Here is a 24,143-nt window from a genome sequence, read left to right as displayed (position 1 = left end):
TATATATATGTATATATATATATATATACCAGATCAAGTCATTATCAAAACATACACAAACCACAGAGGAGACTGAATAACACCTAGAAGGCTGCCCAAGTGATAAAATGTAGCCGGTACCGAACTGACCGTGACTTTTGAGCAAAAGATCCCACCTATAGCCTCTACACACAAACAGACGTGGGTGGAAACCAATTTGACGACTGTGTAAAATTTACGTTGTATGAACCTTTCCAACAGCCACCAGCTGTGGTTTATTGGAATGTAGTCCTTGAGCATTTTGTCATTTCGGCGCAAGAGAGCAACACAGAAGCTTTAAATCCCTTTCATTTTCCAACTAACCCAAAGGGAACACACAGCCAAACTGAGTTTACATGTACAGATCACCGTTTTAGCACACAGCTGCAATGCAAAAGAACAACAAACAGAATTCATTAAAAAACAAAACAAAAGGAGGAATCAAAAGGGAAATAAAAAGTACAACAGGTATTACTGGGAAAAAAAGTATATCATTTCTTGTTTTGCTTTTTCTTTTATACAAATGTGTGTGTGTGTGTGTGTGTCAGTCCGTTGTAGTGTGTTGCTGTGAAGCAGCGAGGCTACAAGACGGCCGGCAGGCGGCAGTACCACAGCCAGAGCAGCGGGGGCAGCAGCGAGGCCAGGCCCGCGGGCCGTCTGGACACAGCCCAGTTCCTCGGGATGGCGTTGGATGTACTCGGACCGTCTATCTGAGGGTCCTGGGGGAGAAGACAGAGAGGGACAGGAGACACAGAGTTTGCAATCTGATTCTTTAACACATTCTCACTTCCGGTGCGTCAAAAAGCGACGCTTGGTCAGGTGACTTTGGCGTCTGTTACTGACGCAAAATGTCTCCTTTAGCGTCATATTTAGACGCACTTGGTCGGGACTTTTGGCGGGACCTTTTGGACGCTCTGGGTCGGGACGTATGTATAAATGAAATGCAGCAGAAGACCTAGACAGTTCGGTTAGGACACAAAACCCGTTCTCCCGGGTGATATTGGAATTTATAACCTTTTTTCCAATATTTTCCAATTTCAAATGACGTTCCCCAAAATGAAACTTTATCAACATCTTTTCTATCTTTTCTCTGTTTGTTAGTATTACTTCAATGGTATTGCTGCAAATATGGGATTGTCAAGCAGACAAACTGACCAACACATGTATAATAAAAGAACGATACTATAAAATATCGCGATACTATTAAAGCACAGGGTTACTATTGCTGTTAGTTATGTAGCCATCAATGCATAATAACAACTTTTTGGAGGCATATTATTTTTCTACAAGTCAGCTGGACACATTACAAAGTCATCTGGAGACAGATGTTCCAACCTAGTCACAGATGCAATGCTCACCGGCAGTGACAATAATTTCAACCAGCAAAAATCAACTGTTTTCATCTAAAAAGAGGAGCCATCTTTTGTGTACTCATTACTTAAATCATGGATCCAATGTTCCAGAAATAAAGACAAACTTTTGAAAGGGCAAAGATACCACGTTTGAATTGTAAACTGTAAAAAATGTTGACAGGTTTAGCTACAATTTAGTTTTCTTTTAAATGAACGCTCCTTTTCTCTGCAACTGAGCTGTTGAAAATGCACCAAAATCCCTCTAGGAAACGCCATTTCATATAAAGGAAATACACACCAATATATTCCGATATAAAGTTTATGGGTAGAATTAGTGAGCCTTGACGCATACGCTCAATCAAGCAAGTATATAAAGGTTGTTAGATACTGTATCAATTCCCTCTTTCTCAAGACTGCATGATTTACCTCACATCATCTTGGAAAATGTGTGTAACCAGGGACAGCAGTCGCTGGACTGAATGTCCAGATAGTGGCATGAGGATGTTTCATGAATCAGCTGTGGAGCCTCTGGATCTTATCCACACAGGACTCTGGGATATTTTTTATGACAGCTTAATAAATGATCCCCGAAAAAAAACTTAAAATGCTGCCAAGCATTTTAAGCATAAAGTGCCATTGTAACGTTTTAGGTATTTAGTTTTTCAGCTCTTTATGTATGGAAGTCTCCCACACATCAAACTATTTTGATCAGACTGTAGCGGCATGTTATACCCTCTGGGACATGAAAGGGTCTTTAGGTTGCAGTTTAATTCAAGCCCGCGAGATATGGAATACTTCAAGACTGTTTAATTCAATAAGATCACCTATAAAAATAACTTGGTTACACTTTACTTGAAGGTAGCTACATAAGAGTGACATGACACTGTCATGAAAGTGAAGTGAATAACTGAATAAACATTATAAGTCATATAAGTCATTCATAACAAGTCAAACATTTATGACATAACACTTCTTCTAGTAAGTGTCATTTGGTTTTGTCATGACAAGTTAAGGTTAGGGTTTGTGTGTCATGACTGTGTCATGTGTGCATAAGAGTGTCATGTCCATCTTATGTAGATACCTTCCAGTAAAATGTTTTCAAAAACTATTCAATATATTCATCTGGTATGACGCAGTAAAAAAGGTTGTTTTTATGACTTAAATGCCACTGAGGAAAGCTAAAAAGTGTGTGTGTGTGTGTGTGTGTGTGTGTGTGTGTGTGTGTGTGTGTGTGTGTGTGTGTGTAAATTGCATGTGCCACCATGCATAAGAATGTGCATACAAAGATTCACCAGCGGTCTTTTGCCTGCTAATAAAGCCGTAAGCTAACGGCTGGGTCATCTCCCCCAAACCTGTCCCTGCCTCTATTAAATGTCAGTCCAGTGCATGTTGCCTTATTATTGTACAATGACATTTACAGTGAACTTTAAAAGCCACCAGATAAGCAACAATCCCATTTCAGCCCTCAAAGGAACTACAAAGACCAGGAGTTTACAAAGGAGGTGGGAAGGATTGCCGGGGCAATCACAGTCAGAGGGAGGTCAGAGACTTCCAACAGCGAGGGCGGATCACAGCTGGTGATTGTTTGATAGCTCCAGCAATTACCTTGTGGTCTTAAATAAAACTGTTTTGTCAGATACAATGGTGAATCATTTTGAGAGTTCATCTCCCAACACAAGTTGCTGTTACAGGCTGAGACATGGCTCTTTGATAGCACATCTGACCAAGCATTATATATAATATCCAAATGCACTGCAACCATCAGCTTGGGGAGACTTGAAACATGCTTAAGACAGACAACTTGTCAATGCAAGTTTCTTTATTTTTGTTATTTTTGTTGTATCTCTGGTAGTGCGTTCCAGGATGCTCAGAAAAATGCGATGCCGCTGCTTTACAGATTCCCTTCTTAACTGCAACAAAGAAGTAGAAAGGTGAGAGATGTTTCACTCTCTTACAAGAAAGCGTTGAGGACAACAGCAACTGACAACAATGGCCGCCAAGGCGATAACACGGAGGGTCACACTGCTTGAAACTCATCTAACTGAGTTGTTGTTATTCAATAGCTTCCAGTATTTTATGTTGTCCCACTCAAAGTCATGTAGTTTCTTTTATTTATTTATTTATTTTCAGATTATTTATTTGGGCATTTCCACCTTTAATGGAGAGTACAGCTAGGCTCTGCCCACTGAGCCAACCCGGCCACATGTAGTTGCTTTTACTGAACAGAAGTTTAGACCCTTAAATTAATTTAGAACTTAATTTCATATGTTATTCATTTTATATATTAGCTGTGTTGGAAACTGGTCCCCATCCCAGAAATAGTTCACCATATAGTGTGCTCGCCATTTCGTAGTGGCCAATTCGCTGTGGTTAATTTCCATAACTATATAGTCCTCTATAAAATACCCACAACGCACAACTATTTTGAGTGTAAATAGGCTGTACCCTACATTTTACTCCCTTGTACCACATTGCAACGCAGCCGTGTTTTCCCGGAGGAGAAGAAGAAGTTGAAGCACCGGCAAAAACCAAAAAGGAAAAAAGGAGTGGGCTTTAGTTTCTAAACAGTGTAAAAGTAACACGCAACATATTGTATATACAACCTTTCGTTATTCTCCTGAGTGCTCGTTTTGCTTAAGGGACGTATTAGAAGTGTTTTGTGTAGGTCTGTTTACATGATAATGGGCGCCTCTGACACCCAAATAACCGGCGCATCTACTGACACAACAACGTATTCAGTGTATAGTGTCCTTAATCTTGTTTAGTCGTTCCTTATATAGTTGACTATTTAATAAACACTATATAGGGAAGAGTGAGAGAGTGAGTGAGGGACTAGTTTCAAACACAGCTATTGTCTCATGATTTAAAGGTGCCCTGCCACATGTATTTTATTACTTTGTGGTTCATTACTTGGTTACCTTGGTTATCTTGTTTCAAGCCATTCTAGCGGGGTATAGAAAGCCTGCAGGAAGACTCGATGTGTGCCAGTTCTCATTAATAATCACCGAGCTAAGCTATTTGACTCTGATTGGCTAACAGCGATCCAATGAGAGCCTGGCTATCAGCATCCTTTACCCAGCGCAACTGGGCGAGCTCATGAATATTAATGAGCTCAGGCAACATGACATCTGACTGACCAGCTGTTGTAATTGGTCTGATTTCTCCTCTTATCTTTCCAGTGGCTAGAGCTGACAGAGCAGGTAGCAGTTCATTTTCACATTCACAACATAACATTAACACAGATGGAGCTAACATATTTCAAGAAATGCAAATAAAAACGTTTTTTTTGTGCCAGGGCACCTTTAAGTAGGAATTTACAAACTGAATTTTATGAAATAAACAACAAACTTACCACACAGAAGACGCCATCGACAGAGGAGTTTGACTTCAACTTCTGAGCCTGCAACAGCAAGACACAAAGAGTCACAATCCACGCTACAGCCCACGAGTTGTGTAAGTTTCCTAAGGTTAACTAACGTCCTAAAGTTACATAAAGTTACATTACAACACATCTGTCACAAGGGGACTGAAATGAGAGGGCACAGAGGATCTGCGCTTATTCATTTGCTTTGATCAACAATCGATGGAACAATCTACAATCTCATCCAACTGCAAAAATTCTGTCAACACGTTTTACACAACAGGTGCCAACAACGCACAGACATCAGCGTTCAAACACCGTGACTAAACTCCGAACAAGCATCACATATAATCTGAGTGTTTATGAAAGCTCAGTGCCGAACTGATCATAAAAAACAGATTGCAAACTAAAGCTGAATCGGGGAGAAAAAAAACACAATAACTACAATAACCTTGGATAGTTTGCCCTGAGAGCCTGTTAAACTTTTAAAGCCTCTGATGTTTTCAGTCAGAGGAGGAAAAGAGCTCAGCTGAGCACAGAGGGACAGTCAAACCCAGCCTTGGATTTCATCTCAGATTTATCATTCAATGGCTGTCGCACGCTCAAACCTACACTGTCTTTGCTCTACACACATACACAACACCACCACATACACACACACACAACACACACACACACCAACACACACACACACACAAACACACACACACACAACCACAACAACACACTACTCAGTCACTCTGTGACGACAGCAATGCCGCATGCTTTGATAGTGTTTTTTAATATATCACACCGCAAATTAATTGTGGAAATTAATTGACTGTAATTTTTGTCAGTTCTTCCGAAATTGGCCAGCTCTACTTAAGTGTCTGCATAGGGTTAGACATCTAAAACTTCTTAACAAATTAGGAAGAGATCCTTGTAGCACTCAATAATGTAAGGATTTTCTGAAAATGTAATAAAAGTGGCTCTTAAACGGGTCACTACTATGATAAAACCCAATAATATAATAAAATATCCTGACCAAAAATGTAATAACAGTTTTTTTTTTTTTTAAATAAGAATCACTACTGAGTCAGATGAACAACATTTCTTGGAGACTGAATCGGACCATTTTGCCAACAAGACGTGAACAGAAAAAAAGGACAAATGTACAAATAAGCATGACATTTGTTCAGGGATGACGCATCCCATCGGTAATCTTCATTCTTCGCTCCGTGTCTGTACTCTTCAGGTAAATTTGGACAAACAGTGATTACCACTTGTGTTGATTGCAAGCCCACGACGAGTTGATGAGCTGATTTGCAATGCAGGCCTTGTAATCAGCATCTGAACATCTCATAATTTGTGTTCTGTATTTGGTAAATAAGGCATCTGATTATGACTTTGAAACCCTGTGCAGGAGTTTAGGGCTGGAGAAAAGATGTTCTCCTTTTCTCCTCCTTTTAATGACCTGTATACTAAATCTTTCCACTAAGGATGGATGCTGCACATGAATGTAACTACAGTTTTGGCTCCTGGTTATTTATATGTGTGTGTGTGTGTATATGTGTGTGTGTGTGTGTGTGTCTGTGTGTGTGTGTGTGTGTGTGTGTGTGTGTGTGTGCTCAGGCTGTAGGTGTGTGACAGAATAACAAATGGCTGCAGTATACAGTATCGTGAATTCGGACCCAAAAATAGGGACGTACAGCAGGATGTAGCGGGCATGGTAATACAGAAAGTGAGAAACTCTATTCTGTTATTACACCTTTGCTTCAGCACTAAACCCCCAAAAAAAGAAAAAAGAAGCTTGTCGGGAATGGTGTCTATAAATCATGGTGTAATTGCAATCCTTCGTATAAAGAAACAAACAAAAGAACAAGCCAAGAATTCCAAGTGTGGTAGCAAAGGAATATACGTGGTTGGAGGAGCACGATAACTAAACACACTTATGTAAGTTTATGGTTCACAATGAGCGCCCATCTGTGTTAGGAAGTCATTGTTTAGATTCATTAAAAGTTTGAAACATCTCAGACGGCGACACTGAGAGATCATAATGATAAGAAACGTTTACAGAAATCCTGAGGGCACTTTGAGTGTTTCACGACAAAACAGTTGGACATTTAAATGATGTGCAAGTGGAACTTAGATTCCGTTTAGAAGCAGGGCTCCATCTGCCACGGCTAATGTTTTTATAATGTCTCCGCTATGATTCAAAATTAACAAATTCAGCAGGATGAAGGCCGTATTTTTAAAAGGCTTTTCTTTCTGGGATAAGAGATTAAATTAAAGACACAATGTGTGATACAAATACAGACAAAAGGGTCAAACAATTCCCCAAATCACCCCACTAAAAAACCCAAAATCAGACCTGTCTTTCACTTTTTTTAACATAAAGACAACAAATGAAAACAATTTTTCTGATGATGCTGTCACTCCCCGACGTGAGTTGAGTGCAGATTTGAGTCGTGCATGCTCAGATTTAAACGGTTTACAGCGCATACTGTCATACTGAAATTTGTGAAATCCATGAAATAACAAACTTTTCTCATTACAAACAATAACAGTAGATGGGAATCATATCCAAAACGTTGTAGCTATCTATGCTTGTCTGATTACTAACGTTAGCTCAAAACACCATTCAACTGATGCTAGCTTGTAGCCAGCAGGGAACCAACTTCGTTAAGTAGGTCCATTTTTACTGAGTTGACATTACAGAAGTCTCTCATTAGCATCTCGTAGGCTACTTGTCGCAAAGTGACGCACATACGACTCAAATCTGCACTTGACTTACATCAGGGAGTGAGCAATGTTAAAGTTTTTTTTATATCCATCTTGATTCAAAACAAACGCAAAAAAAGAACCACATTTTCTCTTACCTCTAGTACTGCCTATCCACGCAGACATCTCTTTTTTTGTGAGAAAATCCTTTAAATTATATCATACTTGTACTGTGAAAGCTTTCATTGTGATTAAATGCATATGAAAATCATGTATGTTTGTATGTATCCGTTAATAGTATAAACAACTACAATACTTATTTCCAACTCTAAAAGATTTGAACGTCAACAAATACAAATACAGTACATATATTCCTGCCTGGTGTCCACGTGTTGTGGATTTGCCTAATACCTGCCTGAAAAGTCACATTAGCATTTGGTCGATTTCCATATTTGTGCAGGGCACTTCCTGCCTGGGAGTCAGCTACATTCATAAGAACAGGCGGATGGAGCCCTGGGGCTTTCAAACTGGGTGTCTCTTTGTGTATATGTATACCTCTCCATTCTGGCATGTGTTTGTATTTGTTGTTTTATCTGTGGATAGTTTGCTGTGGGTCCAACTAGCTCTGTTGTAATGATTTAAAAAAGGGTAAAGCCTTGTAGAGTGTCCTTGTAGAGTTTTGATTTTTGGAGAAAGCTACTACTCACTTGCTCCACCACGTTCACATCTCACAAAGACAATGCAAAGAAAAAAACAACAACAAAACTAACAGTCTACAGCCGTGCTCACGGCTCTGTGATGCAGTGCTTTGAGCGAAATGCCAACGACAGCAAACTCGCAATGACAATTGTAAAATGCTGATGATGAGCCGCATGTAAAAGGTTAACTACGTTCACCTTCTTAGTTAAGCATGTTAGCCTGCTGACATTTGCTAATTAGCACACAACAAGTATAGCTGGGGCTAGTGTGGATCAACAGAAGTACATTTCCAGGATAAAGCCTGCCATGACGCACCAGATGTCTGGCTTTGCCTTTCTCTGTGTGCTGACGTTCTCAAAATACCATCGCTACGGGAAACAAACACAAACATCATGCTAGTACGGAAGAAAATTTGGATGGAGCAAATTAAGTTTATGTATGTATGTAATTATATATGTATGTAGTGTTTTTTTTTTTTGCTGGATGCCAATGTTTCACCAAAACAAGTTCCTTCCCGAGACTACGCAGAGCCACTGTTGCTAGGTTCAGAGTTTAGTGCGATCGTGATCCTTGTGTGGTTTTAAGAAATACAAACAACCCAGAGCATTTTTCTCTTATCCCAGAATGTATCTGTGGTGTAATGTAGGCAGACCTTACTCCACAGCGCCGTAGCTATGTCTGACGGCGAGACTAAGCTAGAGCTGATAAACCAAAGAGTTGACCAAACTGACATTTTGACCTGATAGTGGTGATAGATAAAAAACAAATAACAAAGGATTACCAAAATCTGCAGGATTCAATACCTGGGCAATGTTTGTGCCAAACTGTTGAGCAGACTGTTTGAGTAGATGTTGATGTTAAGTAGCTATTTCAACTTTGAACTGCTGGTGGCACTAAAGGAAAAGTCAATGATCACTAGTCATGAAGATTCATCCTCTGCACTTTCTTGATATCTACACCAAATACGTATGGTAATCCTCCTAATACTGGTGCTAATTTTTCCCCAAAAGCCAAAAATGTCAACCTACTGATGGCGTTACAGGAAAATTCTGGGTCACCAAAGTAAGGAATATTCATCCTCTGGGGCAATTTAATGTCTGTACAAGATCTCATAACAGTCTGTCCAATAGTTGCTGAGATATTTCAGTCTGAATTTGTCGACCAACAGATCATCCACAGAGCTAAAAAGAGCAGGAAGTACACTCTTTAGTCTGAAGCTTTAGGTCAAAAGCACTTTCCTTGTGTTGTCTAAACATTTCATGAAGGAGTCAATACTTGCATTGAGAACACTAACAAAAGGGAAGATAGATTTAAACAAGGAGCTTTTAACCGGTTATACCTTCCACTTATTTCCCCCTCCACTCTTTGATTCTTTCTTTTTTTAAGCCGAGCTAAACGCACCGCTGTTACAGTAAGTGTTGCTGGGCTGTCATCGGCTGGAAGTAGAGAGGTTTTGAGTCACTGGTTAATGGTTATTATTTAGAATGTGTGTGTGTGTGTGTGTGTGTGTGTGTGTGTGTCTGAAAAAGAGAGATCAATGAAAAGAATGGAGTGAATCTTCTCCCTGGCCTATCCCTGGAGTGTGTCATTAAAACAGCATAGCCTGCCTTGATGCCGACATACACGCATGAAATCAAACACACTTACATGCATGCAGCCTCACTCCAATACACTAAGAATTGGACACACACATTAACACTACAAAAGTGGTTTAACACAACTCCCTCATTAACTTGTACTTGACATGTTATCAGAGCTGTGCCAACAGCACACACGCACCAGTACACCACCAAAGTGCATTATGAATGCAGACTTTGTATTTGTCAGTGAGCCAGTGCACTTTTATTTGTGTGCATTTGTGTGTAATTCCATCTGTCTACAGTCTCTGTCTGTGTGTGCAGGACTGTATGTCTGCATATATGTGTGAGTATATTTGTTAAAAAATAAATGTCAGGGACATAAAGTGGAAAGCATAATCTGTGATTCAAATCTAAACAAAAGGGCCAAGAACTCAAGTAGATGAAGTTAACATACAAAACACACACACACACACACACACACACACACACACACACACACACACACACACACACACACACACATTCAAAACACAAGATTGCAGCCAGCTATCACTATCACTTTGACAGTTTTTTTGTTAGCTAATGTTAAAAAGTCTTCGAAAGTGTTACAAATACTATGCTTATTTTCTTATAAATAATGCTACAGAGTATCCAAAAAAAGAATTAGAGCTTATACGCTCTAAGTTACAAACCCATAGAGAGTTATTAAACAGCTTTGCATTTCCACTCGGCTCTCCGGAGCATTTTGGCCTCTCTCAGCTCATTGTTTTGGTTTTACCCACTCACTGCTCTTATTAACCCCGTCTCCAGCAACATCAGGAGCTGCGTTCAGTTTTAAATCTCTGATAAACCCAGCACCAAACTGCTGATAGACAAAGGTTAGCGATTAGCTTGTGAACATAGTGGTGCTAAAAAGCCAGGTATTACCCTTCGGAGATGGTTGAGACCAAAACAGAGCTAAATGAATTGTGAATTTAAATTTGTGCAAGCTAATGTTTGCTTGATATATAAATAAACAATTGGTTTGTAGGGTTACAAACTAGATTTTGATAAGTGAATACAGATTTTATTATTTATGAGTATGTTCATTGACAAAACACACAATGTGCTTGTTTATATGTTTAAAAATTGGCATATTGGGGCTTTAAATCCATAACAGAAATCATGCAGAAAGAACAAAAACAATTCAGAAGAGCTGCATCATAATGCATGATCACTGCAGTGTGGAGCATTATTAACAACAGCATAAAGATACTAAAGTGATGACAATAGTTTGACTATTTCAGTTCAAAATTGCTGGAGGACTTTCAGTTACCTAAGAATAACTTTAGTGATTTGATGATGCTTCATCTAGTTGCAGTATTATTATATGTGAAATAGTTCTGAGTGCCTGTCATGGCTTTGCTGGTAATGACAGTAATATCCCCGCATCCTCCCTGACCCAGGAGGAGCCCATCACCAGTGTTCAGGATTGCTGCTTGTGATTCTTCTGTTTCATCAGCCGGATAGCTGGTGTTCCTGTAGAGCATGAACGGCTGCTCCAACTGAGAGATACAGTTTCAGAGTCTTATCTGGCACAAGTGGGCTGACACATACAGGTACACAGATGGATCTATACGCACGAGTGAGTCAACAGCAAGACTGACACACGACGAATACGGGAAAAAGGAGGATGTGGGGGATGAATGAGTCATGGTAACTGACATTTTGATGCTATACAACAAGCAAAAGATCAGTTCAAAGTAGAATTTTATAAATGTACCAATACTTTCACTAATGGTTTGAAGCATTGACATACTGCTGGCCCTGTGAGGCTACAGAGTAAAATCTGGAGCTATTTTACCTGCTATGATGACAACCACGTTATCATAACTATCTTGTAAATGTTGCAAAAATGTAGTCCACGTTGATGCTGGTATTCATGTTTTGTTTGTTGTTTTCAATATTTTTACAGTTTACCATTTTAAGACAATGCATTAAAGCCATGTTTGGTGATTTTTGACCATCAGATGGTAGAAATTCTCCAACTCAAACTGCCCTGCTGTCAAATCACACTGCTCTGGCTAATATAGTAAAAAGCTTCCTACTTGCATGCTAAACACACACAGAGTGAGATTTTTATTTTATCCCAATAGAGTCGTAAGTCCAATATTCACTCTCCTTTTAGCTCTGGTTTGGTCTCCACCAACACCTGAGGAAAAAAACATCTGTCTCTTTAGCTGCTAAATGTTCCATTTTCTCCACCAGCCACTTGCTTGTCTCAGGTTGTTTACTGTAAAACATCTGCCTATGCTACGCGTGATTGCAATATGAACAACCCTCAAATTATTTGTAGTATTTCATTCACAGATTTAACCTAAAATATTTGGTATTGTGACAAAAGATAAACAAATGGAGCTGGCCTAAAAGTAAACAAGGGAAGAAAGTGAGCCAGAGAATGAAGAGGCAGTGAAGAATGCAACAGAAAGAGATAGCAGCAGCAAATGAACAGACACTGTAGACATATGGATAGCGAGACAGATAAAAAGATCAGCGGCTTAGATAAAGAGCATTGGTGACTCAACTTCATTCTTCTGTAAAAAACGTTTGGAAATGTTTTCATGTTATGGGATCAGATTTGTTCCAGACTAGCCGGAACCCTGGAGCCTCCGAACACAGTCGCCCTCTGAATCCAAAACTAGGTTGTGGTTGTGTGTGTGTGTGTGTGTGTGTGTGTGTGTGTGTGTGTGTGTGTGTGGTGTGGGTGTGTGTGGGTGGGTGTGTGTGTGTGTGTGTGTGTCTGTCTAACCTGTAGGCTGCCACAGAAGTGGTAGATGCCAGTGTCTGTGTTGATGTTGTTGTCGATGGTGTTGGGGTTGCGTTCGCGGTTTCTCTTGTAGGGGGTGGTGGTGGAGGTGGTGGTCTGGACAGGGGACATCGGCTGCCACACTCCCACATCTGTCCCATTGCCAAAGGCCTGGATGGCATTACCTACAGCAGGAAAGTGGGAGACAGAACTAATTAGCTGTGGACAACAAAAACTTTCATGGGGAGGTGAGCAGTGGAGAATAAGTTTGAAAAAAGAGAAAGTCATTAGAAGTTAAAGGGCCCATGACATGGTGCTCTTTGGATGCTTTTATATAGCCTTAGTGGTCCCCTAATACTGTATCAGTTTATTTTATAGACCTTAGTGGTCCCCTTATACTGTATCTGAAGTCTCTTTTATATAGGCCTAGTGGTCCCCTATACTGTATCTGAAGTCTCTTTTTATAAGACCTTAGTGGTCCCTAATACTGTATCTGAAGGCTCTTTTTATATAGGCCTCAGTGGTCCCCTAATACTGTATCTGAAGTCTCTTTTATATAGACCTTAGTGGTCCCCTAACACTGTATCTGAAGTCTCTTTTAATAGGCCTTAGTGGTCCCTAGTACTGTATCTGAAGTCTCTTTTATATAGACCTTAGTGGTCCCCTAATACTGTACTTGAAGTCTTTTATAGAGACCTAGTGGTCCCCTAACACTGTATCTGAAGTCTCTTTATATAGACCTTAGTGGTCCCTAACAGTATCTGAAGTCTCTTTTATATAGGCTTAGTGGTCCCCTAGTACTGTATCTGAAGTCTCTTTCTCAAAATTCAGCCTTGGTGCAGAATCCAGCCACTAGAGCCAGTCCCACAATGAGCTTTCCTTAGGATGTGCCATTTCTGAGTCTGTAGCTTTTGAGGAGGAGGGGGGCAAGGTGGAGGCTGGGGTGTGGCCTTGACCAACTGCCACTTTGCTCATTTGAAAGCCATGATGTCTCTTTCTCATGGGTGGGCCAAATTCTCAAAGCAGAGAAAGGGTGACCTTTCCCCTTATGACCTCATAAGGAGCAAGATTCCAGATCGGCCCAACTGAGCTTTCATTTTCTCAAAGGCAGAGCAGGATACCCAGGGCTCGGTTTACACATATCACCATTTCCAGCCACTTGGGCACCAAAGGCAGACTGAGGGAACTCATAGTAATGTTAAAAAAACCTACAAAGTAAAATTTTCAACAAAAAAAATAAAATATCTAGATGCAGTACATAACTAATCTGAGGTAACATATCAAAGTGAAAGAAATCAGATTATGAACACACTCAACAATAAAACCAAAGAATCTAAACCAAGCATTGTGCAATTAAAGCAAATATGTTGAGTAAATACAGTGAAATGTGCAAATTCAGTTTTTGTTCAATTTGGCAGATTTACCGACTTTGAGACTCAAAGATTTCCCCAGACGCAGAGAGATTTCATATTCAGGCTGTGAAACAGGTTGCTGTAAAAAATATAATTATTGCGTTGCTTGATTTGCTAAATTCTATGATGCCTAAGGATTTTTTATGCTGATTTTTGTAGGGCTTTATGTCAACAAAAGGCGTGAAAAAGTGTGAAAAAAGCAACATAAATGTAGCAAAAAATAAAATGAATCTCGGAATCAGCAACAAAAGTAAAAAAAAAAAAAAGCCAAATTTAAAAAACAATGTCATAGAAAGCAACAAAAAAGTCTGAAAAAGAAACAAAAATTATGAAAAAACGCTAGAAAAATGTAAAAAAAAAAAAAAAAAAAGCAACATGCATTATTATCAGAGATCTTTTACTTTTTGGATAAAATAAAAGCAGATCACTACTATATACTGTACATGTCTGGCCCTTGATGCCATCCTCTTTTTTCCAGTGGCCCTTGGTGAAGTTGAGCCAGATATAGGTGGGAGACTGACACATCTTACAGAAAAAGACTTATCCTGACTAAGATACCATTCTGATCTTAACATACTGTAGGTGATGTTTCACTGCGATTAAAGCTTCAAACATCTCTTGATGATTCTGCCTTTGAGGTTTGCTGAGCTGGTAAAGAATTAGTTTTATAAGCCACACTAAAAATACTGCGTCGTAATTCCGAGCAGGTCACTTTAGCACAGAGCTGGATCTTATCGTGAATCACACGCTTGTTAGTCCCCGTGTTAAAATAAAGCTTTATAGTGCACCGGCATAGACCACAATTAAAGGCGAGTTAGAAGGTACTTAAGTTTTGTTATCACTTCCCTCCATTATAAATTCACCACACAGTCAAAAACCTGAGTGCTGATGTGGCTATTTACCATAGAGTCCATTAGTGGCCTATTAATAGCGTTCTATGGGTTTGATGTAAAAAACCACCCACACACACACACACACACACACACACACACACACACACACACACACACACCACACACCACACACACACACACACACACCACACACACACACCACACATCAGAAGAAAGTGAGCTTTACAGAGCTGCTATTTGAACGTAATGATATTCTTCCCTCCAACAGTGAATTATGACCCTGATACTGTAGTATAGGAAAGAAGAGCTGATCTGCATAACAGCTCTTTAACCCCACAGAAATATTAAAACATACATGTGCAGAGGCACGTGGGTATATGTCTACATGAAGTACAACATATATTAATATTAGATATCAGATCAGGTCATTGTTTTATATTATATTCTTTGCCAATTTTAATGCCAAATATATATATATATATATATATATATAAAAAAAAAAACTGTATTGTCAAATGAACCTCAATAATACATTATACACTTTATAAAAATGATGGCATTCATGGACAACCTTTCAGAGGAGCTTTTGTAGCACAGCAAAAAAACTGTTTTGCCCTTCCACGCATTAGGTGCAGGGGGTGTTCAAAAATAAGCAATAAGTAGTTGCATTAAAATAACAGTAATGCAACTAAAATGAACAATCAATACATGTAAACTTACAACCAGGCTGTCATTTACCTGGCAAATCTGTCAAAATAAATCATCTTTTCATACAGTGCCAGCTTTCATTAACACACCAATCCATCAGTCTTTTCTCTCTGTTCCACTCTCTCTGAACAAATACTCCAGAGACCTCAAACAACTCCTACTATTATGTTAGACTCATTCATTCAAGTTCACATTGATGCATCATCTGAACACCTGCAGGAGTAACTGTCTCTGAATGGAGGACATCGAGTCTTTCAAATAACCATTCGATGTTGTTTTCGCATTATGTTGTGTTGAATTTCCTGAACTACAGATACTGTTTGTATATATGTCCAAGATAAATTTTCTTTGGAACCATAAAATCTATTGTGTCTTATTCTCTAATTCATTAGTGATTGTTGTTGTTGTTTTAGTATGAGTGGAGTTGTCTGGTGTGCTGACTCAAGTCCACACCTCCCCATTGTGGCCTTATGCATCCTAAAGTGCACTGCAGGGCCAGAGGGAGCACCTGCCGCAGTACTGGCAACATTGAAGAATGATTGACAGCTGGTATTTCTTTTCCAACAAGTCAGTAACCTTTCTTTTTTCTGGCAGGAGTAACCCTCAGTGTCCGATTGCAGCTCTGACAGATTAGAATACTGTGGATTTCTCAGTAAAGTACATAAGGTTACAATGGACTGGATCTTAGGCAACTACGTTTTTTTGTCATTAAAGACAAGACATGTGGATACTTATGTGCATACATTATTACTACTTTTGTCACATGGTCTCCCCATCCTCTCTGCTTTCTTTTCCTTCCCCCATGTGGATGTGGCTTCCGCTAAAAATCAGCCTGACCTCGAAAGAACCTTTTGAGTAAGGTCCACTCTGCACATTTAATAAACCTGACTATTAATCCTGAACTAAGTAGATCCTGGAAACTCCCTGGCTTCATCTGCTGTGATGGACTTACCTCTGGGGAGACCAGACATCCCAAAAGATGGAAGGAAAGACTTTCTCTCTGTCTCTCGCAAACAAACAATTAATAGAGAACATTTTCTGATGATGACTAAAGAAAAAAATAAATTAATTTGTTGCTATTGTATTTTGTTAGGTAGTTCAATTTAGAACCGATTAGTTGTGAAATATTACACTAAATTAATCAACCAACTATTTTGATAATCAATTAATCAGTTTGAGTTTTGACATTTTTTAATGAAAAAACTAAAAATTCTCTGATTGCAGCTTGTTAAATGTTAATATTTTCTAGTTTCTTAACTCCTCTGTGACAGTAAACTGAATATCTTTGAGTTGTGGACAAAGCAATCATCTCGGGCTTTGGGAAACACATTTTTCCCTATTTCCCTATTTTTCCCTATTATCCCTAGTGACATTTTATAGACCAAACAACTACTTGATTAAGAAAATAATCGACAGATTAATCAACAACTAAAATAATCGTTAGTTGCAGCCCTAGCTAAGCTTAGCACTGTACGTGTCTGGGGGAAGAGGATTAGGGCAGCACATATTAATGGGACATCTCCTGGCTAAATAAACATTTGGTATCATGGTACAAATCTTGTTTCTTCAATCTAACAATGCTATGTTTCTTTGTAAAATAAATGATGTATAAAAAGCTGACAATGTGGGCTGGCATTCATGTCTGAGTTGCATCATCAGCACAAAATTAGTCATTTTCATCAATATCCTGCGGCCCTGATGTGTGCGACTTTGCTCATGACTGTGCATGTGCATATTTAATTTTTTGCCTATGTGTTTGAGCATGTGATTGTGCGGTTTTGTGCCGAGACAGCAGAAGGCCGATGAGCATATTGTAAGTGTTGATGGGCTCTTTCCTGGCTCCTCACCTAAGGCTTAATTATACTCAGCACCATGACCATGTGTGAAACACCGTTAGCATCTCAAGTGAAGTCTCACGACGTCAGACGTGCTGAGTCCTATTTAAATTTGTGGATAGAAAATGCATTAGAATATACAGTGTATCTTTCTATTCAGTGCCTGGTTATTCCCAATCAATCAGACCCCCTTTGTTAAGGTGGTTGCCGCGGTGAAGGCTCACAGTGAGTTCAGTTACAGGATCACTTGGAGATTTAAAAAACTACAAAACAAATTATGAACAAAATCCGCGAGAAATAAACATGTATACTTCCGATCCAATCATATGGCATATGCATTTGCATTTTGGCTTTGCATACCATACTTTTACGATTAAAGGTGCATTAGATCACCAGCTTTGAGATTTGACATAGCGAATTAGCTTCTGTAGATGCTGCTGCATCTACAACTGTACACATATCACGGGAATGGATGACATCAGCACACTTGACCGTAAACCACATTAGATGAGTATTGCCTTGTACTATTATTGTCCTTATTCGTAACCCTAAAAGAAAGTCTTAAACCTTTAAAAAGCCCTTATAACTAGAGACAACAACAATATCCTCCCTTTCAAGGTCTAAAAACTGGTCCTTAAAACACACACAGACACACACACACACACACACACACCTTTTAAAGCTCTAAACCAAACATTAATGTAACCTTCACGGATGCATATAGCACATTGCATTAGCACAAACATGATATCACCTTCCTCGCAGATGTCTACATTACCACTTTATCTCACTTTACATGTACAAGGTTCGCTGTAATACTAGAACTGTGACCATGTTGGATGGTGTGACCTTTGCATATTCTGTACATATTCCAGAAATAGGGAAACATCATGCCGGAAATGTTTTGAATACCTCATAGTTCCACTGTTTCTCTTGAGGTGTTAATGTGGTGGTTCCAAACCTGGGGGTGGAGACCCCACCACGGGATCGCATCATAGCTCAGAGGAGTTCTAAGAATTATTGCAGGTAAGAAAATCTGCCTCTGTTTACAGAGAAAACTGTCCGCCTCTTAAAAGCAGGTGTGAACCAGCCGCACGCAGGTAAGTCAAGGAAAAACTATTGTTTTATATTCCTTTGACCATTTTCCTTCTGAATTACTGGATAGTTCTAACTGGAAATTCAACCTCTTAAGGCCTCTAAAAAGCACTCAAAATGTGGAAAAAAACTAATTTTGCTTGACTTTCTCATAACCAATAGAAATATAACATTAGCTTTGATAATTTGACAGTTTGAAAGTTCACATTGCTTCATTCCTAGGAATCAAGAGAGGAAAAGGGTGGGATTTATTGTGTTAAAGGATGCTTATATATTCAGATATGCTTCTGTCATTGTATCACATGAGCCAGGCATTCATCCCAGGCAATCCTCCTCAGTCTTCCAACAATACAACATCTAGAGTGCAGTATAACTGAAAGTCCTCTCTCTCAGTCCGTTCATATTCTCGCTTTTTTGTCTCTTCTCTTTGTATCTCTCGTAGTTTCTCTGTAGTCACGACCCTGTAACGGGCGTGTGTCAGGATCTACAGAGTTGTCAGTTCCAGTTACTGCTGATCAAGCTTAATGAGAGCGGAAAGAGGGAGGGCATGAAATAAGGAGATGGAGACAGAGAGATGGGATGAGCCGAAAGAAGAAAGGTAAAGCACGAGCAGGAGAACAAGTGAAAGGAAACGGTTGTAATGGTAAAACAAGTAAGCCGTAAAGGAAGAGTGAGCGAGAATACAGAATCCACTTTGCCTATATACTGTATATTTAGAGAGAGTGAGAGCTTGTTTTAGCCCACTTTAACCCTTTGTGATCTTGCAAATCTCACAGTGACACACTTATAAAGTCATGCGAACATTCAGAGGCAAAGACATGTACACCCTTAGTGAGAAATAAACAAAGATGCAGCGCGTACGCGCATTCACACACACACACACACACACACACACACACACACACACACACACACACACACACACACACACACACACACACAGACTGTAGCACCCCTTTATCTGCAGCAGACCAACCTCGTTAACCCAGACGGTAAAAAGACAATAGAGCAGAGAAAACAAGGGGAAGGGGGGGGGGGGGGGGGGGTAATAATAGAAGAGGAAAAGATAAATGAGAGAGTGAAACAGAGAAGAGTTGGTGAAAATGACAGAAGTCATTCTGACAGAAGACACTCAAACCAGCAGTAAGTTATGTCAATATGGCTCATTTTAAATGCACAGTATTTTCTAGAGCATACATGGAACACATCCAGAAATTGATTGGTTGATTGATTGATTGATTGATCACTACAGGTGTCTTGTGGCTGATTGCTTCATCAATTGAATACCAAATTGATTCACTAACGAGGAAACTGCGTACCTTGAACAGATAGTGGTCAATGGCTTCTGTGCCAATATATGATGTGATGCTTTCACCACAAGACACACAACTGGCTAACATGTCCTCAGACAAAACATCATCTAGTGTGCTTCTATTCTGAGGATACAGTTTGTATTTAAGTATTAAGTTATCATTAACCCCTAATTTCCACCAACTGCGGAACGGAAAGGCGGCGGAGTCATTAGGTTTCCATTGAAGTCACTGTGTGTATTTTCACTGACTGCAGAGCGGCTACGTTGGACCGCAGCAATTCAGCACAGGGCAGATCGGGGTGGAAATCCAGGGAAACATGTGTGACTAAGTGGTGTCTCTACCTATTAGTCTATTTATCTTTTAAGCAACTACAGGAAATTTAAGATTCTGTTATATTTCAAAAAGGATTGGGGTTCAATCATTTTATAAAACATGAATCCACTGGAAAGTCCCTCAATTAAATCCAAATCCCTTCCAATCCCTTCCTGAATCAATTTAGGTTTAACTTTCATCATTTTATAAGTCTGCTTAATGTTTATAGTGGTACTTTTTTTGTCACACATGATTTGTCCGGAAGCCGGCTAACAGAAAGCACAATAACCAGACATAGGCCAGGTTTCATTCTGGTCTTTGCTGGAGAGCAGGCGCCCGTATGCAGAAGCTCAGGCCCTCAGGTAAGTACACTTGCAAACGTAGCGTTATCATGGCCAACAAGCAAAATACCCCCGCTTTGATACTCGTATTTACCAAACCTGCAGTTCATCGGGTAATCAGCACCTTTCTTTGCCCACTATACCGTAAATTGCGCTGTAGCGAAGCGTTAAGTACTTGTGCTGTGATAAGGCTGAGTGCAGACTGTGATATTCCCACTGCTGATGCTATTACTATTCAAAATGATTCTGATGCCAATATTTGTAACGTAGCAAGGATTTTTACAACTGCTGGAATGGATTGGATCTCTACATCGGTTTGCAGTGTGAAGCAGCTGGGATGAGGATCAGCACCTCTAAATTTGAGGCCTGCCTACTCCAGGTAGGGAATGAGTCCTTATCCCAAGTGAGGGAGTTTAAATACCTCGGGGTCTTGTCCGCAAGTGAGGGGACAATGGAGCGGGAGATTGGTCGGAGAATTGGCGCAGCGGGTAAGGTTTACATTCAATTTTTTGCACCGTTGTGACCAAAAGAGAGCTGAGCCAGAAGGCAAAGCTCAGGAGTAGAGCTTCTGCTCCTTCACGTCAAAAGGAGCCAGTTGAGGTGTTTCAGGCATCTGGTAAGGATGCCTCCTGGGGGCTTCCCTAGGGAGGTGGTCCAGGCACATCCAGCTGGGAGGAGGCCTCGGGGAAGACCCAGGACTAGGTGCAGGGATTATATCTCCACCCTGGCCTGGGAACGCCTCAGGATCCCCCAGTCGGAGCTGGTTGATGTGGCTTGGGAAAGGGAAGATTGGGGTCCCCTGCTGGAGCTGCTGCCCCTGCAACCAAACCCTGGATAAGTGCTTAATGATTTTGTGTTCACTCAACTGAAAAAGTGTGATCCTTTCAGCTCATCTCCTTGACCTATGTCTTCGTCTTGCTTCTTACTGCTGCCATTTCACCAGGAGGCATGTGCGAGGAAACCCGCTTCCGGCTGGTTTACACCTGCTTCTAAGAGGTGGACAATTTTCTCCGCAAATTAGAGGGGCGCTGTCACGGGAGGTTTTTGTACATAATGCGGAAAACATCATTAGGTGCACTTTACGCTTCCCCTCCCATCTCTTAATGGAAAACTCCCACTTTCCCCTTGACCCTCCCGTGATTGCATAAGCATGACATGGAAAAGCGCTGATGGCCATTTTCAGTTCCTGCGACAGGCATTCTGCGTTTTTACCTCTGTGCGGCATGTTTGTACATACTTCACCATGCTTTTACGCGGACGTTGCGAAACAAATAGGCCAAACTCCGATTTGAGTCAGATAGTCTAGCTAGCGGTCTGGATTTACCCTGCAGAGATCTGAGGAGCAGGTAACCATAGTCCTCAGAAATTGACCAGACTTTAAAATGCCAACACAAAGGAAGCACAACGGATACAACGGATATCTGGCCTGAATGAGTGATATCTGGCGGATTTTGCGGCGGCTACAGAGCAATCCCGGATGTGGAACATCAAGGATGTAGACTAGACTAGGCAGACATAGTGCTGTAAATCCTGGCTGTGTCTCTGACAGAAGAGGGGCAACACGTATGACCCAGACCTGCCCCCAGATCAATTATGGCGTGCTGTTGTCAAGATCCTGCACAAGTTCATTGGTCAGTGCTTTAAAGGAGTGGCAGCTTCCTAAAAAAACTCACAAAATGTCTTTAAAGTGAACATTTTCGATCTGAAATAAATACAGATTAAGCAACTGCATAGGTTAGAACACATACACGTGAACTATTTTTGTAAAAGATGAGATCGTTTTCCAAACGAGCAACGGTTATGGTCTGTTTTGAACACCGGGAGCAGACAGCCCCACATGTAGTGTTGGTCCGATTTAGGTGGTAGCCATTGCAGTTGAAGAAGGGTGCAATTTTCTTTGCTCGTCAGTGGTCAAAGTGAAGAGAAACTGATGACTGCTAGTGGCTAGCCCAGTACCGCGTGATGCTGGCGAGTGTGATCCTTTGCCGTGAAAAAAGCCTGCATGGTCACAGTGTGTGTCTTTCCTCGGTCTTGTTTCTCCACCAGACAGCAGCAGTGGTGTCTCTCCTTCATGTTTATTTATACGTACTGTATCTTCCTATTGGTCAACGTCAATGAACACGTTGTAGAACGTGTCAGGATAGGCGGAAAAAGACTGACACGCTAGACTGTCTGTGTCATGAAGCGTCCCGGACGTTAGATCGCTGATCTTTGATTATGTCACACGTTGGTCCCGACCCTCAGCATCAGACATGACTTTGAACATGAACATTTGTCTAAAATGATTCTGTTGGGGTCAAAACCGAGCCAAATTTGTACAGTCTGATCCTGGCATAAGATATATATTTGTCTCAGTGCTTAATAAATCCATTTTTTTTCATCAACCTGACACCAGCCATTAAATCATTGAATTACACTTTGTAATTTAGACAATAGTCACACATCCACGTGACATTCCAGATGCAATCATAGCCAATAAACTAATTCTTCACAATTTGTTCATCCCTTTCCACCCCTCTTATTAATATGTTAATCCATGTTAGGATCACTTTTGTTTCATGAGCTTATGGGATAGGATGAATGATAGGATGAACACTGATCTTATCATTTAAAAAGGATTAACTGTTTTAATTGTCCAAATGTTTCATACTGAATCAGTTGCCATCCAATCGAGTGGTTTTCTAGATTTTAGTAACCGTCCTTTAACCAAGCGTAGGTGATTAAAAACTCTTATCCAGCTCTGGTGTCATTAAGCAATATACTGTACTCTTTACATGACCCTGTGTTCTGACCTCCGTACAGGAATCAATGAAGAATCACATTACATTTAAACTGTGCTTGTGGAGGATGGCAGCTAGCTGACTGCCACTGAGTGTACAATCAAAGCAAAGGGAGCAGAATTAGCTCTGATTACAGACAAACACACAATGAATCTCTTATCTCCACAGCGCATTAACAATGTCCTGCATCTTATGAATCTTGGCTGAAAATGGTGTGTGTTGTGTGTGTGTTGTGTGTGTGGTGTGTGTGTGTGTGTGTGTGTGTGTGTGTGTTGTTTGTGTTTGTGTGTGTGTGTGTGTGTGTGTGTGTGTGTGTGTGTGTGTGTGTGTGTGGGACAGAGACAGACAGTGTGTGTGTGTGCGTTTGTGGGGGGTTGTTAATTAAAGGGGTTGTATAAGAGCGCTGGATGAGAAAGCCGCTTTCTGTCAAAGATCTGGAGCAGGAGTTCCGCTACAGCTTCCAGGCACACACACATTCAGACACTGTGGTGCAGTGTGACTGGTTTCTCTATAATGCAGAGGGGTAACAATGTGAGCATGGCTATGGGATACATTTGGTTAGAAGGAGAGAGCGAGAAAAAGAAAGACAGAAAGTAAAGAGAGGATAAAAAAAAAGAGCCAAAACAGAAAAAACAGCAGAGCAGAGTGGATGAAAATAGAAAGTGAGAGAACAGAAGTCTGAAGAGCACATAAGACTAAAGTTCAACAGGAAAGAGTAGAGGGGAATAGAGAACAGCTGGGCAGAGGCATAACTTACGGAGGCAGGTGTTCTCGGTGAAAAACTCGGTGAACTTGTCACACTCGTCCTTGTTGTTGCCACTGTTGCTGCAGTCGCAGTAGGGAGAGACGCTGATTTTGGGCGAGCGCAGGTAATTGGGAGTCACCACGGTACCTGCAGCAGGTGGATGGAACGACAATATTACACATTATTTAGCTGACACTTTTATCCAAAGTGATTTACAATTTCTATTTATTTCAGAGGCCACACGCCTCTGGAG

At 40.4% G+C, this 24,143-nt stretch overlaps 1 protein-coding gene across 4 annotated transcripts in view; it reads right to left on the bottom strand.

Moving 5' to 3' along the window:
- gfra1a (gdnf family receptor alpha 1a) overlaps positions 1 to 24,143 on the bottom strand; it is a 118,036-nt gene that overhangs the window by 2,954 nt on the left and 90,939 nt on the right. For all 4 annotated transcript variants that reach the window (XM_032542165.1, XM_032542164.1, XM_032542163.1 and 1 more), the window contains 4 exons: positions 23,903 to 24,037; positions 12,499 to 12,680; positions 4,723 to 4,770; positions 1 to 737 (listed from right to left, as the gene is read on the bottom strand). The exon at positions 1 to 737 is cut by the window's left edge and continues 2,954 nt beyond it. In XM_032542165.1, the coding sequence (XP_032398056.1) occupies positions 600 to 737; positions 4,723 to 4,770; positions 12,499 to 12,680; positions 23,903 to 24,037 (503 nt within the window). In that variant the 3' untranslated portion in view covers positions 1 to 599. The remainder of the gene's footprint in view (positions 738 to 4,722; positions 4,771 to 12,498; positions 12,681 to 23,902; positions 24,038 to 24,143) is intronic.

Source organism: Etheostoma spectabile, chromosome 17, assembly GCF_008692095.1.
Source record: "Etheostoma spectabile isolate EspeVRDwgs_2016 chromosome 17, UIUC_Espe_1.0, whole genome shotgun sequence".
Taxonomy (NCBI): domain Eukaryota; kingdom Metazoa; phylum Chordata; class Actinopteri; order Perciformes; family Percidae; genus Etheostoma; species Etheostoma spectabile.
This window is presented reverse-complemented; position numbering and strand designations above follow the sequence as displayed.